At 50.0% G+C, this 17,025-nt stretch overlaps 1 protein-coding gene across 5 annotated transcripts in view; it reads left to right on the top strand.

Moving 5' to 3' along the window:
- susd4 (sushi domain containing 4) overlaps positions 1–17,025 on the top strand; it is a 231,690-nt gene that overhangs the window by 163,577 nt on the left and 51,088 nt on the right. For all 5 annotated transcript variants that reach the window (XM_072550737.1, XM_072550741.1, XM_072550736.1 and 2 more), the window contains one exon: positions 5,260–5,448. In XM_072550737.1, the coding sequence (XP_072406838.1) occupies positions 5,260–5,448 (189 nt within the window). The remainder of the gene's footprint in view (positions 1–5,259; positions 5,449–17,025) is intronic.

Genomic DNA, 17,025 nt, shown 5'->3' with positions numbered 1-17,025 from the left:
TACAGTTTCAGCCCGACACTACATTTCAGTTTTCACGGTGACTGCTTATTAAGTGAAAGCAAAATATCTGATGACAAGCCACATTCTTTCTCCAAAGGGGCCAAGTTAATTCCAAGTCAGGATGGTGTAGAACTTACAGGGAACTTGCTGAACCTGAAAAACCAGTGGTAGACTCAGTAAGGCATACAACGGGGCCAGTGGCCCAAGGAGATAAAAGGTAAAAACAATGACTGCAGATGCTGAAAAGCAAATACTGGATTAGTGGTGCTGGAAGAGCACAGCAGTTCAGGCAGCATCCAAGTTGTAAACCGGCCAGTTTTACATCCAAGCGTCTCTGAGTCATAATGTGTCATCTTGGGGTCAAAACAATTAAATCCAGGAATTTGGAAATTTGAGAAGAGCTCGCTAAGGAAGGTGGAGTTAGTCAGGTGTAGACAGCAGTAACAGTTTATTGCAGCCTGGAACCAGGGCTGAAGTTTAACCAATACTGCAGCACAAACCGAGTGGGAGCGGTGGTGGTGGGGGGGGGGGGGGGACGGTGGTGGTGGTGGTGGTGGGGTTGGGGGGGGGACGGTGGGGGGGGCGGGCGGTGTGCGGAATGCCAGAGAATACCAGTGAAAGGATGCAGGAAATCCCATAGAGACCTGCTTGAAGCAGGGGAACTGGGTTTCCATGGCAACTCAGTTTCTTCGTAGACTGGGAAAGAAACAAAAAGTTAAAAATAAACAGTAATACTCAGAAATGAACATACTGGTCATACTGGAAATTCATTTTGACTTTTACAAGATAAAGTGGACCAGAATTCTCATTCTCCAGTTTTACTAATTCTTCCTTATTCGTCGGGACTAGCTCCCAACAAACGGACTTTTCCTGGGGACCTGATGCCTGGCAGGCTGGGTTAGTCTGGGAAAGGGTTACCCTGGGGTCAGGGTTAGTCTGGGAAAGGGTTACCCTGGGGTCAGGGATACCGTGGGGACTGGGTTACCCTGGGCACTGGGTTACCCTGGGGACTGGGTTAGTCTGGGAAAGGGTTACCCTGGGGTCAGGGTTAGTCTGGGAAAGGGTTACCCTGGGGTCAGGGTTACCGTGGGGACTGGGTTACCCTAGGGTCCGGATTACCCTGGGGTCAGGGTTAGTCTGGGAAAGGGTTACCCTGGGGTCACGGTTACCGTGGGGACTGGGTTACCCTAGGGTCCGGATTACCCTGGGGTCAGGGTTAGTCTGGGAAAGGGTTACACTGGGGTCAGGGTTAGTCTGGGGACTGGGTTACTCTGGGGTCTGGGTTACCGTGGGGACTGCGTTGCCCTGGGGTCAGGGTTACCCTGGGGACTGGGTTACCCTGGGGACTGGGTTACCGTGGGGTCAAGGTTACCCTGGGGACTGGGTTACCCTGGGGACTGGGTTACCCTGGGGTCAGGGTTACCCTGGGGACTGGGTTACCCTGGGGTCTGGGTTACCCTGGGGTCAGGGTTACATTGGGGACTGGGTTACCGTGGGGACTGGGTTACCCTGGGGTCAGGGTTAGTCTGGGAAAGGGATACCCTGGAGTCAGGGTTAGTCTGGGGACTGGGTTACCCTGGGGTCAGGGTTATCCTGGGGACTGGATTACCCGGGGGTCAGGGTTAGTATGGGAAAGGGTTACCTTGGGGTCAGGGTTACCCTGGGGACTGGGTTACCCTGGGGTCAGGGTTACCCTGGTGTCAGGGTTACCCTGGGGACTGGGTTACCCTGGGGTCAGGGTTACATTGGGGACTGGGTTACCGTGGGGACTGGGTTACCCTGGGGTCAGGGTTAGTCTGGGAAAGGGATACCCTGGGGACTAGGTTACCCTGGGGACTGGGTTACCGTGGGGATTGGTTTACTCTGGGGTCTGGGTTACCGTGGGGACTGCGTTGCCCTGGGGTCAGGGTTACCCTGGGGACTGGGTTACCCTGGGGACTGGGTTACCGTGGGGTCAAGGTTACCCTGGGGACTGGGTTACCCTGGGGACTGGGTTACCCTGGGGTCAGGGTTACCCTGGGGACTGGGTTACCGTGGGGTCAGGGTTACCCTGGGGATTGGGTTACTCTGGGGTCTGGGTTACCGTGGGGACTGCGTTGCCCTGGGGTCAGGGTTACCCTGGGGAAGGGTTACCCTGGGGACTGGGTTACCCTGGGGACTGGGTTACCCTGGGGTCAGGGTTACCCTGGGGAAGGGTTACCCTGGGGTCTGGGATACCCTGGGGTCTGGGATACCCTGGGGTCAGGGTTACCCTGGGGTCAGGGTTACCCTGGAGACTGGGTTACCCTGGGGACTGAGTTACTCTGGGGACTGGGTGTGAGAAACAGAACTCACTCACAAATCAGTCAGCCTGAGACAAAGTCTTGGAAACAAGAACAATTTATTACACAGGTAAAAACAATGACTGCAGAGGCTGGAAACCAGATTCTGGATTAGTGGTGCTGGAAGAGCACAGCAGTTCAGGCAGCATCCAAGGAGCAGCAAAATCGACATTTTGGGCAAAAGCACTTCATCAGGAAGGGCTTTTGCCCGAAACGTCGATTTCGCTGCTCCTCGGATGCTGCCTGAACTGCTGTGCTCTTCCAGCACCACTAATCCAGAAACAATTTATTACAGCCTTGCAAGAACCAGACGATTCTGCAATCAAGCAGAAATCGTGCAAAAACAACACATTAAATCATCCTTATTCAGTTTACAAGTTGCGGGATCATGCCTCCCTTTTCCCATCCTATCATAAGCCGATTACCTCACTTGTTAGTTATTTTCTTATCTGGCCATCCTGCTGTCCTTGTCTGCATTCTTTGTTCCTGGTTTATTACAGCTTGTTCTTTGATCCAGTTTCCCTTATCATATTATCAGCTTTCTTGTGAAATGCCCAGCTGCTTCTTTTTGTGGTCAGCTCCAACCCTTTAAAGTTGTTTTCTAGCTTAAAACTATTTTCTTTAAAAGACCCTCTATATTCATTAAAGTCTTAGCCTTAAGTATGCTACATGCTACATGCTACAAGAATTCTGCGACTGTTTGTATAATGTTCCCCTTCCCTTTCTCCCACGACACCCCCTCACCCATCTGCAAAAACAACATTTCTAATTTTCCACAAGGGTTACCCTGGGGTCTTGGTTACCCTGGGGTCAGGGTTACCCTGGGGACTTGGTTACCCTGGGGTCAGGGTTACCTTGGGGTCAGGGTTGCCCTGGGGTCAGGTTTACCCTGGGAACTGGGTTACCCTGGGGTCAGGGTTACCCTGGGATCAGGGTTACCCTGGGGACTGGGTTACCCTGGGGTCAGGGTTACCCTGGGGACTGGGTTACCCTGGGGTCAGGGTTATCCTGGGTTCAAGGTTACCCTGGGGACTAGGTCACCCTGGGGTCAAGGTTACCCTGGGGACTGGGTTACCCTGGGGTCAGGGTTACTCTGGGGACTGGGTTACCCTGGGCTCTGGGTTACCCTGGGGACTGGGTTATCCTGGGGTCAGGGTTACCCTGGGGACTGGGTTACTCTGGGATCAGGGTTATCCTGGGGACTGGGTTATCCTGGGATCAGGGTTACCCTGGGGACTGGGTTACCTTGGGGTCAGGGTTACCTTGGGGACCAGGTTACCCTGGGGTCAGGGTTCCCCTGGGGACTGGGTTACCCTGGGGACTGGGTTACCTTGGGGTCAGGGTTACCCTGAGGTCAGGGTTACCCTGGGGTCAAGGTTACCCTGGGGACTGGGCTACCCTGGGGTCAAGGTTACTCTGGGGACTGGGTGACCCTGGGGTCAAGGTTACCCTGGGCTCTGGTTTCCCTGGGGACTGGGTTATCCTGGGATCAGGGTTACCCTGGGGACTGGGTTACTCTGGGATCAGGGTTACCCTGGAGACTGTGTTATCCTGGGGATTGGGTTATCCTGGGATCAGGGTTACCCTGGGGACTGGGTTACCTTGGGGTGAGGGTTACCTTGGGGTCAGGGTTACCCTGGCTTCAGGGTTACCCTGGGGTCAGGGTTACCCTGGGGACTGGGTTACCCTGGGGACTGGGTTACCCTGGGGACTGGGTTGCCCTGGGGACTGGGTTGCACTGGCGACAAGGTATCATTGGGACAGTGTTTCATTTGGACAGGATGTCATTGGGACAGGGTGTCATTGGGAGTGGGTGTCATTGGGAGTGGGTGTCATTGGGAGTGGGTGTCATTGGGACTGGGTTTGATTGGGACTGGGTTTGATTGGGACTGGGTTTGATTGGGACTGGGTTTGATTGGGACAGGGCGTCATTGGGACTAGGTGTCATTGGGACAGGGTTTGATTGGGACTGGGTGTCATTGGGACTGGGTGTCATTGGGACTGGGTGTCATTGGGACAGGGTTTGATTGGGACTGGGTGTCATTGGGACTGGGTGTCATTGGGACTGGGTGTCATTGGGACAGGGTTTGATTGGGACTGGGTTTGATTGGGACAGGGTGTCGTTGGGTCTGGGTGTCATTGGGTCTGGGTGTCATTGGGACTGGGTGTCATTGGGACAGGGTTTGATTGGGGCAGGGTTTGATTGGGGCAGGGTTTGATTGGGACTGGGTGTCATTGGGACTGGATGTCATTGGGACTGGGTGTCATTGGGACAGGGTGTCATTGGGACTGGGTGTCATTGGGACAGGGTTTGATTGGGACAGGGTTTGATTGGGACAGGGTGTCATTGGGACAGGGTGTTATTGGGACTGGGTTTGATCGGGACTGGGTGTCATTGGGACTGGGTGTCATTGGGACAGGGTGTCATTGGGACAGGGTTTGATTGGGACAGGGTTTGATCGGGACAGGGTTTGATCGGGACAGGGTTTGATTGGACTGGGTGTCATTGGGACAGGGTGTCATTGGGACTGGGTGTCACTGGGACTGGGTGTCATTGGGACTGGGTGTCATTGGGACAGGGTTTGATTGGGACAGGGTTTGATTGGGACTGGGTGTCATTGGGACTGGGTGTCATTGGGACTGGGTTTGATCGGGACTGGGTTTGATCGGGACTGGGTGTCATTGGGACAGGGTTTGATTGGGACTGGGTGTCATTGGGACAGGGTTTGATTGGGACTGGGTGTCATTGAGACTGGGTGTCATTGGGACTGGGTGTCATGGCGTCTCGGTTTCGTTGAGGACAGGGTTACCCGCAGACAGAGTTCCACTGGGGTCTGAGTTTCCGTGGTGACCCGGTTCCTTTGGTGAGTTGGATCATCAGACTGGATTTCCTGACAGATTACTGACCTGGTTTTCCTGTGAATTTGTTCCTGTGCAGGATGTTTGAGGCCACAGGTGTTTCCTCACAGTTACATCAACGTTTCCGACTCTCTGACCCCGTTCCCTGTGGGATCAGTGTTACGTTATCAGTGCTTTCCCGGCTACAAGCTGACAGGATCCGCGATTCTGGAATGTATGTACAACCTGCTGTGGTCGTCCAGCCCACCACAGTGCCTAGATGTTGAAGGTAGACTCACTTTCTCAGTGTGAATCCCCATTTGGCACCATCACCTTCTTCAGCTATCCTTCAGACATTTTATAACATTCCCCACCCTTCCCTTGCCAACAAACCACAAACACTCACATCACAGAAGGGTTACAACACAGAAGGAGGCCATTTGGTCCATCATGCCAGCAGCAGCTCCTCAAATGGATGCTGATCAAACACTCATTGCTGGGTGTACGGTGAGAGGGAGACCAGGATGAATGAGAGGTAACATTGATCGTGTAGCAGTCCTCCCCTTGGTTTTGTGTTCCACCATCACCAACATTGGAAGGTATCCCAATTCCTAGCTGGTTTCTGACCATGGGCACAGGGCCATTTTTATGACAGTGTGCAGACTCTATCATCTTGCAGCCAGCGCAGCGAGCTACAGGCTGGTTGCTGAGGGGGGAGAACAGCCCCCCCCCCCCCGCCCGGATGCCATTGCGAACAGAGCCCTTTCGGGAACTCGGGAGTCCAACATTCAGCGTAGGACAACACAAAATAAGTGGATTGGAGCAAACGATCAAACAATGTCACCGCTGCACAGACTGTTCTGGAAGAGGGTGTTCCTCAGCAGTTATCCATGTGCTGTCTACTGTAGGCCCCATAGCTGTGGCCTGACTGGGATCAGCCCCATTCCTCCTGTCCCCATTACACCAATCCCAAACAATTCCTCCAATCTCCAGTACACCAATCCCAAACTATTCCACAAACCCCCAGTACACCAATCCCAAACCATTCCTCCAGTCCCCAGTAAACCAATCCAAAACTATTCCTCCAAACCCCCAGTACACCAATCCCAAACCATTCCTCCAGTCCCCAGTACAACAATCCCAAACTATTCCTCCAGTCCCCAGTACAACAAACCCAAACTATTCCCCCAATCCCCAGGATACCAATCACAAACTATTCCTCAAATCTCCGATACACCAATCCCAAACTATTCCTCCAACCCCTCAGTAGACCAATCTCAAACCATTCCTCCAATCCCCAGTACACCAATCCCAAACCATTCCTCCAATCCCCAGTACACCAATCCCAAACAACTCCTCCAGTCCCCAGTACAGCACTCTCAAACTATTCCTCCAGTCCCCAGTACACCAATCCCAAACGATTCGTCCAATCCCCAGTACACCAATCCCAAACTATTTCCCCAATCCCCAGTACACCAATCCCAAACCATTCCTCCAGTCCCCAGTACACCAATCCCAAACCATTCCTCCAATCCCCAGTACATCAATTCCAAACTATTCCTCCAATCCCCAGTACACCAATCCCAACCTATTCCACCAATCTCCAGTACATCAATCCCAAACCATTCCTCCAGTCTCCAGTACACCAATCCCAAAACATTCCTCCAATCCCCAGTACACCAATCCAAACTATTCCTCCAACCCCCCAGTAAAACAATCCCAAACCATTCCCCCAATTCCCAAACACAATTCCCAAACTATTCATCCAGTCCCCAGCACACCAATCCCAAACCATTCCTCCAATCCCCAGTACACCAATCCCAAACTATTCCTCGAGTCCCCAGTACACCAATCCCAAACCATTCCTCCAGTCCCCAGTACACCAATCCCAAACCATTCCTCCAGTCTCCAGTACACCAATCCCAAAACATTCCTCCAATCCCCAGTACACCAATCCCAAACCATTCCTCCAGTCCCCTGTACAACACTCCCAAACTATTCGTCCAGTCCCCAGTACACCAATCCCAAACCATTTCTCCAATCCCCAGTACACCAATCCCAAACTATTCCTCCAGTCCCCAGTACAACAAACCCAAACTATTCCTCCAATCCGCAATACACCAATCCCAAACTATTCCTCCAATCCCCATTACACCAATCCCAAACTCTTCCTCCAATCCCCAGTGCTACAATCCAAACTATTCCTCCAACACTCCTGTACAACAATCCCAAACCATTCCCCCAATCCCCAGTACACCAATCCCAAACTACTCCTCCAGTCCCCAGTGCACCATTCCCAAACTATTCCTCATTTCCCAAGCACACCATTCACAAACCATTCCTCCAATCCACAGTACACTAATCCCAAACTATTCCTCTAGTCCTCAATACAACAATCCCAAACTATTCCCCCGATCCCCAGTCCAACAATCCCAAGCTATTCCTCCAGTCCCCAGTACACGAATCCCAAAATATTCCTCCATTCCCATGTACACCAATCCCAAACCATTCCTCCAGTCCCCAGTGCACCAATCCCAAACTATTCCTCCAGTCCCCAGTACAACAAACCCAAACTATTCCCCCAATCCCCAGTACTCCAATCCCAAACTATTCCTCCAATCTCCAATAGGCCAATCCCAAACTAATCCTCCAAACCCCCAGTACACCAATCTCAAACCATTCCTCCAATCCCCAGTACACCAATCCCAAACCATTCCTCCAGTCCCCAGTACACCAATCCCAAACCATTCCTCAAATCCCCAGTACACCAATCCCAAACTACTCCTCCAGTCGCCAGTACAACAATACCAAACTATTCCTCCGGTCCCCAGTACACCAATCCCAAACTATTCCTCCAGTCCCCAGTACACCAATCCCAAACCATTCGTCCAGTTACCAGTACACCAATCCCAAAGTATTCCTCCAATCCCAAACTATTCCTCCAATCCCCAGGACACTAATGCAAACTATTCCTCCAACCATCCAGTACAACAATCCCAAACCATTCCCCCAATCCCCAAACACCAATCCCAAACTATTCCCCCAATCCACAGTACACCAAGCTGAAACTATTCCTCTAATCTCCAGTACACCAATCCCAAACTATTCCTCTGGTCCCCAGCACTCCAATCCCAAACCATTCCTCCGATCCCCAGTACACCAAGCTCAAACTATTCCTCAAATCTCCGATACACCAATCCCAAACTATTCCTCCAGTCCCCAGTACATCAATCCCAAACTATTCCTCCAATCCCCAGTACACCAATCCCAAACTATTTCCCCAATTCACAGTCCACCAATCCCAGACCATTCCTCCAGTCCCCAGTACAACAATCCCAAACTATTCCTCCAGTCCCCAGTACACCAATCCCAAACTATTCCTCCAATCCCCAGTACACCAATCCCAAACTCTTCCTCCAATCCCCAGTACTCCAATCCAAACTATTCCTCCAACACCCCAGTACAACAATCCCAAACCATTCCCCCAATCCCCAGTACACCAATCCCAAACTACTCCTCCAGTCCCCAGTGCACCATTCCCAAACTATTCCTCATTTCCCCAGCACACCATTCACAAACCATTCCTCCAATCCACAGTACACTAATCCCAAACTATTCCTCCAGTCCCCAGTACACCAATCCCAAAATATTCCTCCATTCCCACGTACACCAATCCCAAACCATTCGTGCAGTCCCCAGTACACCAATCCCAAACTATTCCTCCAATCCCAAACTATTGCTCCAATCCCCAGTACACCAATGCAAACTATTCCTCCAACCCCCCCAGTACAGCAATCCCAAACCATTCCCCCAATCCCCAAACACCAACTCCAAACTATTCCCCCAATCCACAGTACACCAATCCGAAACTATTCCTCCAATCTCCAGTACACCAATCCCAAACTATTCCTCCAACCCCCCCAGTACAACAATCCCAAACCATTCCCCCAATCCCCAAACACCAATCCCAAACTATTCCCCCAATCCCCAGTACACACCAATCCCAAACTATTCCTCCAACCCCCCAGTCCACCAATCCCAAACTATTGCTCCAATCCCCAGTACACCAATGCAAACTATTCCTCCAACCCCCCAGTACAACAATCCCAAACCATTCCCCCAATTCCCAAACACCATTCCCAATCTATTCATCCAGTCCCCAGCACACCAATCCCAAACCATTTCTCCAGTCCCCAGGGCACCAATCCCAAACTATTCCTCCAGTCCCCAGTACACCAATCACAAACCATTCGTCCAGTTCCCAGTACACCAATCCCAAAGTATTCCTCCAATCCCAAACTATTCCTCAAATCCCCAGGACACCAATGCAAACTATTCCTCCAACCATCCAGTACAACAATCCCAAACCATTCCCACAATCCCCAAACACCAATCCCAAACTATTCCCCCAATCCACAGTACACCAAGCCGAAACTATTCCTCTAATCTCCAGTACACCAATCCCAAACTATTCCTCTGGTCCCCAGCACTCCAATCCCAAACCATTCCTCCGATCCCCAGTACACCAATCTCAAACTATTCCTCTAGTCCCCAGTACAACAATCCAAACTATTCCTCCAGTCCCCAGTACATCAATCCCAAACTATTTCCCCAATCCCCAGTACACCAATCCCAAACTATTTCCCCAATCCCCAGTACACCAGTCCCAAACCATTCCTCCAGTCCCCAGTACAACACTCCCAAACTATTCGTCCAGTCCCCAGTACACCAATCCCAAACCATCTCTACAATCCCCAGTACACCAATCCCAAACTATTTCCCCAATTCACAGTACACCAATCCCAAACTATTCCTCCAGTCCCCTGTACAACAAACCCAAACTATTCCTCCAATCCCCAGTACACCAATCCCAAACTCTTCCTCCAATCCCCAGTACAGCAATCCAAACTATTCCTCCAACACCCCAGGACAACAATCCCAAACCATTCCCCCAATCCCCAGTACACCAATCCCAAACTACTCCTCCAGTCCCCAGTACACCATTCCCAAACTATTCCTCATTTCCCCAGCACACTACTCACAAACCATTCCTCCAATCCACAGTACACTAATCCCAAACTATTCCTCTAGTCCCCAATACAACAATCCCAAACTATTCCCCCGATCCCCAGTACAACAATCCCAAGATATTGCTCCAGTCCCCAGTACACCAATCCCAAAATATTCCTCCATTCCCATGTACACCAATCCCAAACCATTCATCCAGTCCCCGCTACACCAATCCCAAACTATTCCTCAAATCCCAAACTATTGCTCCAATCCCCAGTACACCAATGCAAACTATTCCTCCAACCCCCCCAGTACAACAATCCCAAACTATTCCCCCAATCCCCAAACACCAATCCCAAACTAATCCCCCAATACACAGTACACCAATCCAAAACTATTCCTCCAATCTCCAGTACACCAATCCCAAACTATTCCTCCAACCCCCCAGTACACCAATCCCAAACTATTCCTCCAATCCCCAGTTCACCAATCCCAAACTATTCCTCCAGTCCACAGTACAAGAATCCCAAACCATTCCTCCAGTCCCCAGTACACCAATCCCAAACTATTCCTCCAATCCCCAGTATGCCAATCCCAAAACTATTCCCCCAATCCCCAGTACACCAATCCCAAACCATTCCTCCAGTCCCAGGTACACCAATCCCAAACTATTCCTGAAATCCACAGTACACCAATCCGAAACTATTCCTCCAATCTCCAGTACAACAATCCCAAACCATTCCCCCAATCCCCAAACACCAATCACAAACTATTCCCCCAATCCACAGTACACTAATCCGAAACTATTCCTCCAATCCCCAGTACACACCAATCCCAAACTATTCCTCCAACCCCCCAGTACACCAATCCCAAACTATTCCTCCAATCCCCAGTACACCAATCCCAAACTATTCCTCCAGTCCACAGTACAAGAATCCCAAACCATTCCTCCATTCCCCAGTACACCAATCCCAAACTATTCCTCCAGTCCACAGTACAAGAATCCCAAACCATTCCTCCAGTCCCCAGTACACCAATCCCAAACTATTTCTCCAATCCCCAGTATGCAAATCCCAAAACTATTCCCCCAATCCCCAGTACACCAATCCCAAACTATTCCTCCAGTCCCCAGTACACCGATCCCAAACCATTCCTCCAGTCCCCAGTACACTAATCCCACACATTTCCTCCAATCCCCAATAGGCCAATCCCAAAACTATTCTCCCAATCCCCAGTACACCAATCCCAAATGATTCCTCCAGTCCCCTGTCCACCAATAACAAACTATTCCTCCAAACCACAGTACACCAATCCAAACTATTCTTCCAAACCCCCAGTACAACAATCCCAAACCATTCCCCCTATCCCCAAACACGAATCCCAAACTATTTCTCCAGTCCCCAGTACACCAATCCCAAAGCATTCCTCCAATCCGCCAGTACATCAATCCCAAACTATTCCCCAACCCCCCAGTACACCAATCCCAAACTATTCCTCCAATCCCCAGTACACCAGTCCCAAACTATTTTTCCAATCCCCGGTACACCAATCCCAAACGATTCACCCAATCCCAAGTACACCAATCCCAACCTATTCCTCCAATCCCAATACACCAATCCCATGCTATTCCTTCAATCCCCAGTACACCAATATCAAACTATTCCCCCCAGTCCCCAGTGCACCAATCCGAAACTATTCCTCCAGTCCCCAGTACTCCAATCCCAAACTATTCCCCCAATCCCGAGTACACCAATCCCAAACTATTCCTCCAATCTCCAGTGCACCAATCCCAACCTATTCCACCAATCTCCAGTACATCAATCCCAAACCATTCCTCCAGTCTCCAGTACACCAATCCCAAAACATTCCTCCAATCCCCAGTACACCAATCCAAACTATTCCTCCAACCACCCAGTAAAACAATCCCAAACCAATCCCCCAATTCCCAAACACCATTCCCAAACTATTCATCCAGTCCCCAGCACACCAATCCCAAACCATTCCTCCAGTCCCCAGTACACCAATCCCAAACTATTCCTCCAGTCCCCAGTACAACAAACCCAAAATATTCCCCCAATCCCCAGTACTCCAATCCCAAACTATTCCTCCAATCTCCAATAGACCAATCCCAAACTAATCCTCCAAACCCTCAGTACACCAATCTCAAACCATTCCTCCAATCCCCAGTACACCAATCCCAAACCATTCCTCCAGTCCCCAGTACACCAATCCCAAACCATTCCTCCAATCCCCAGTACACCAATCCTAAACTATTCCTCCAGTCCCCAGTACACCAATCCCAAACCATTCGTCCAGTCCCCAGTACACCAATCCCAAAGTATTCCTCCAATCCCAAACTATTCCTCCAATCCCCAGGATACCAATGCAAACTATTCCTCCAACCATCCAGTACAACAATCCCAAACCATTCCCCCAATCCTCAAACACCAATCCCAAACTATTCCCCCAATCCACAGTACACCAAGCCGAAACTATTCCTCCGGACCCTCAGTACACCAATCTCAAACCATTCCTCCAATCCCCAGTACACCAATCCCAAACAATTCCTCCAGTCCCCAGTACATCAAACCCAAACTATTCCTCCAATCCCCAGTACACCAATCCCAAACTATTTCCCCAATCCCCAGTACACCAATCACAAACCATTCCTCCAGTCCCCTGCACAACACTCCCAAACCATTTCTCCAATCCCCAGTACACCAATCCCAAACTATTCCTCCAGACCCCAGTACAACAAACCCAAACTATTCCTCCAATCCCCAGTACACCAATCCCAAACTCTTCCTCCAATCCCCAGTACTCCAATCCAAACTATTCCTCCAACACCCCTGTACAACAATCCCAAACCATTCCCCCAATCCCCAGTACACCAATCCCAAACTACTCCTACAGTCCCCAGTACACCATTCCCAAACTATTCCTCATTTCCCCAGCACACTATTCACAAACCATTCCTCCAATCCACAGTACACTAATCCCAAACTATTCCTCTAGTCCCCAATACAACAATCCCAAACTATTCCCCCGATCCCCAGTACAACAATCCCAAGCTATTCCTCCAGTCCCCAGTACACCAATCCCAAAATATTCCTCCATTCCCATGTACACCAATCCCAAACCATTCGTCCAGTCCCCAGTACACCAATCCCAAACTATTCCTCCAATCCCAAACTATTGCTCCAATCCCCAGTACACCAATGCAAACTATTCCTCCAACCCCCCAGTACAACAATCCCAAACCATTCCCCCAATTCCCAAACACCATTCCCAAACTATTCATCCAGTCCCCAGCACACCAATCCCAAACCATTCCTCCAGTCCCCAGTGCACCAATCCCAAACTATTCCTCCAGTCCCCAGTACAACAAACCCAAACTATTCCCCCAATCCCCAGTACTCCAATCCCAAACTGTTCCTCCAATCTCCAATAGACCAATCCCAAACTAATCCTCCAAATCCCCAGTACACCAATCTCAAACCATTCCTCCAATCCCCAGTACACCAATCCCAAACCATTCCTCCAGTCCCCAGTACACCAATCCCAAACTATTCCTCCAGTCCCCAGTACACCAATCCCAAACTACTCCTCCAGTCGCCAGTACAACAATACCAAACTATTCCTCCGGTCCCCAGTACACCAATCCCAAACTATTCCTCCAGTCCCCGGTACACCAATCCCAAACCATTCGTCCAGTTCCCAGTACAACAATCCCAAAGTCTTCCTCCAATACCAAACTATTCCTCCAATCCCCAGGACACCAATGCAAACTATTCCTCCAACCATCCAGTACAACAATCCCAAACCATTCCCCCAATCCCCAAACACCAATCCCAAACTATTCCCCCAATCCACAGTACACAAAGCCGAAACTATTCCTCTAATCTCCAGTACACCAATCCCAAACTATTCCTCTGGTCCCCAGCACTCCAATCCCAAACCATTCCTCCGATCCCCAGTACACCAATCTCAAACTATTCCTCTAGTCCCCAGTACAACAATCCCAAACTATACCTCCAGTCCCCAGTACATCAATCCCAAACTATTCCTCCAATCCCCAGTACACCAATCCCAAACTATTTCCCCAATCCCCAGTACACCAATCCCAAACCATTACTCCAGTCCCCAGTAAAACACACCCAAACCATTCCTCCCGTCCCCAGTACACCAATCCCAAACTATTCCTCCAGTCCCCTGTACAACAAACCCAAACTATTCCTCCAATCCCCAGTACGCCAATCCCAAACTCATCTTCCAATCCCCAGTACACCAATCCAAACTATTCCTCCAACACCCCAGTACAACAATCCCAAACCATTCCCCCAATCCCCAGTGCACCAATCCCAAACTACTCCTCCAGTCCCCAGTACACCATTCCCAAACTATTCCTCATTTCCCCAGCACACCATTCACAAACCATTCCTCCAATCCACAGTACACTAATCCCAAATTATTCCTCTAGTCCCCAATACAACAATCCCAAACTATTCCCCCGATCCCCAGTACAACAATCCCAAGCTATTCCTCCAGTCCCCAGTACACCAATCCCAAAATATTCCTCCATTCCCATGTACACCAATCCCAAACCATTCGTCCAGTCCCCACTACACCAATCCCAAACTATTCCTCCAATCCCAAACTATTGCTCCAGTCCCCAGTACACCAATGCAAACTATTCCTCCAACCCCCCCAGTACAACAATCCCAAACCATTCCCCCAATCCCCAAACACCAATCCTAAACTATTCCCCCAATACACAGTACACCAATCCAAAACTATTCCTCCAATCTCCAGTACACCAATCCCAAACTATTCCTCCAACCCCCCAGTACACCAATCCCAAACTATTCCTCCAATCCCCAGTACACCAATCCCAAACTATTCCTCCAGTCCACAGTACAAGAATCCCAAACCATTCCTCCAGTCCCCAGTACACCAATCCCAAACTATTCCTCCAATCCCCCGTATGCCAATCCCAAAACTATTCCCCCAATCCCCAGTACACCAATCCCAAACCATTCCTCCAGTCCCCAGTACACCAATCCCAAACTATTCCTCCAATCCCCAGTACACCAATCCCAAACTCTTCCTCCAATCCCCAGTACACCAATCCAAACTATTCCTCCAACACCCCAGTACAACAATCCCAAACCATTCCCCCAATCCCCAGTACACCAATCCCAAACTACTCCTCCAGTCCCCAGTGCACCATTCCCAAAGTATTCCTCATTTCCCCAGCACACCATTCACAAACCATTCCTCCAATCCACAGTACACTAATCCCAAACTATTCCTCTAGTCCCCAATACAATAATCCCAAACTATTCCCCCGATCCCCAGTACAACAATCCCAAGCTATTCCTCCAGTCCCCAGTACACCAATCCCAAAATATTCCTCCATTCCCATGTACAGCAATCCCAAACCATTCGTCCAGTCCCCAGTACACCAATCCCAAACTATTCCTCCAATCCCAAACTATTGCTCCAATCCCCAGTACACCAATGCAAACTATTCCTCCAACCCCCCCAGTACAACAATCCCAAACCATTCCCCCAATCCCCAAACACCAACTCCAAACTTTTCCCCCAATCCACAGTACACCAATCCGAAACTCTTCCTCCAATCTCCAGTACACCAATCCCAAACTATTCCTCCAACCCCCCCAGTACAACAATCCCAAACCATTCCCCCAATCCCCAAACACCAATCCCAAACTATTCCCCCAATCCACAGTACACTAATCCGAAACTATTCCTCCAATCCCCAGTACACACCAATCCCAAACTATTCCTCCAACCCCCCAGTACACCAATCCCAAACTATTGCTCCAATCCCCAGTACACCAATGCAAACTATTCCTCCAACCCCCCAGTACAACAATCCCAAACCATTCCCCCAATTCCCAAACACCATTCCCAAATTTTTCATCCAGTCCCCAGCACACCAATCCCAAACCATTCCTCCAGTCCCCAGGGCACCAATCCCAAACTATTCCTCCAGTCCCCAGTACTCCAATCCCAAACTATTCCTCCAATCTCCAATAGACCAATCCCAAACTAATCCTCCAAACCCCCAGTACACCAATCTCAAACCATTCCTCCAATCCCCAGTACTCCAATCCCAAACCATTCCTCCAGTCCCCAGTACACCAATCCCAAACCATTCCTCGAATCCCCAGTACACCAATCCCAAACTACTCCTCCAGTCGCCAGTACAACAATACCAAACTATTCCTCCGGTCCCCAGTACACCAATCCCAAACTATTCCTCCAGTCCCCAGTACACCAATCCCAAACAATTCGTCCAGTCCCCAGTACACCAATCCCAAAGTATTCCTCCAATCCCAAACTATTCCTCCAATCCCCAGGACAACAATGCAAACTATTCCTCCAACCATCCAGTACAACAATCCCAAACCATTCCCCCAATCCACAAACACCAATCCCAAACTATTCCCCCAATCCACAGTACACCAAGCTGAAACTATTCCTCTAATCTCCAGTACACCAATCCCAAACTATTCCTCTGGTCCCCAGCACTCCAATCCAAAACCATTCCTCCGATCCCCAGTACACCAATCTCAAACTATTCCTCTAGTCCCCAGTACAACAATCCCAAACTATTCCTCCAGTCCCCAGTACATCAATCCCAAACTATTCCTCCAATCTCCTGTACACCAATCCCAAACTATTTCCCCGATCCCCAGTACACCAATCCCAAACCATTCCTCCAGTCCCCAGTACAACACTCCCAAACTATTCGTCCAGTCCCCAGTACACCAATCACAAACCATTTCTACAATCCCCAGTACACCAATCCCAAACTATTTCCCCAATT

This window comes from Chiloscyllium punctatum, chromosome 3 (assembly GCF_047496795.1).
Source record: "Chiloscyllium punctatum isolate Juve2018m chromosome 3, sChiPun1.3, whole genome shotgun sequence".
NCBI classification, from domain to species: Eukaryota; Metazoa; Chordata; class Chondrichthyes; order Orectolobiformes; family Hemiscylliidae; genus Chiloscyllium; species Chiloscyllium punctatum.
The sequence above is the reverse complement of the archived record's forward strand: the minus strand, read 5'-3'. Positions and strand labels throughout refer to the sequence as shown.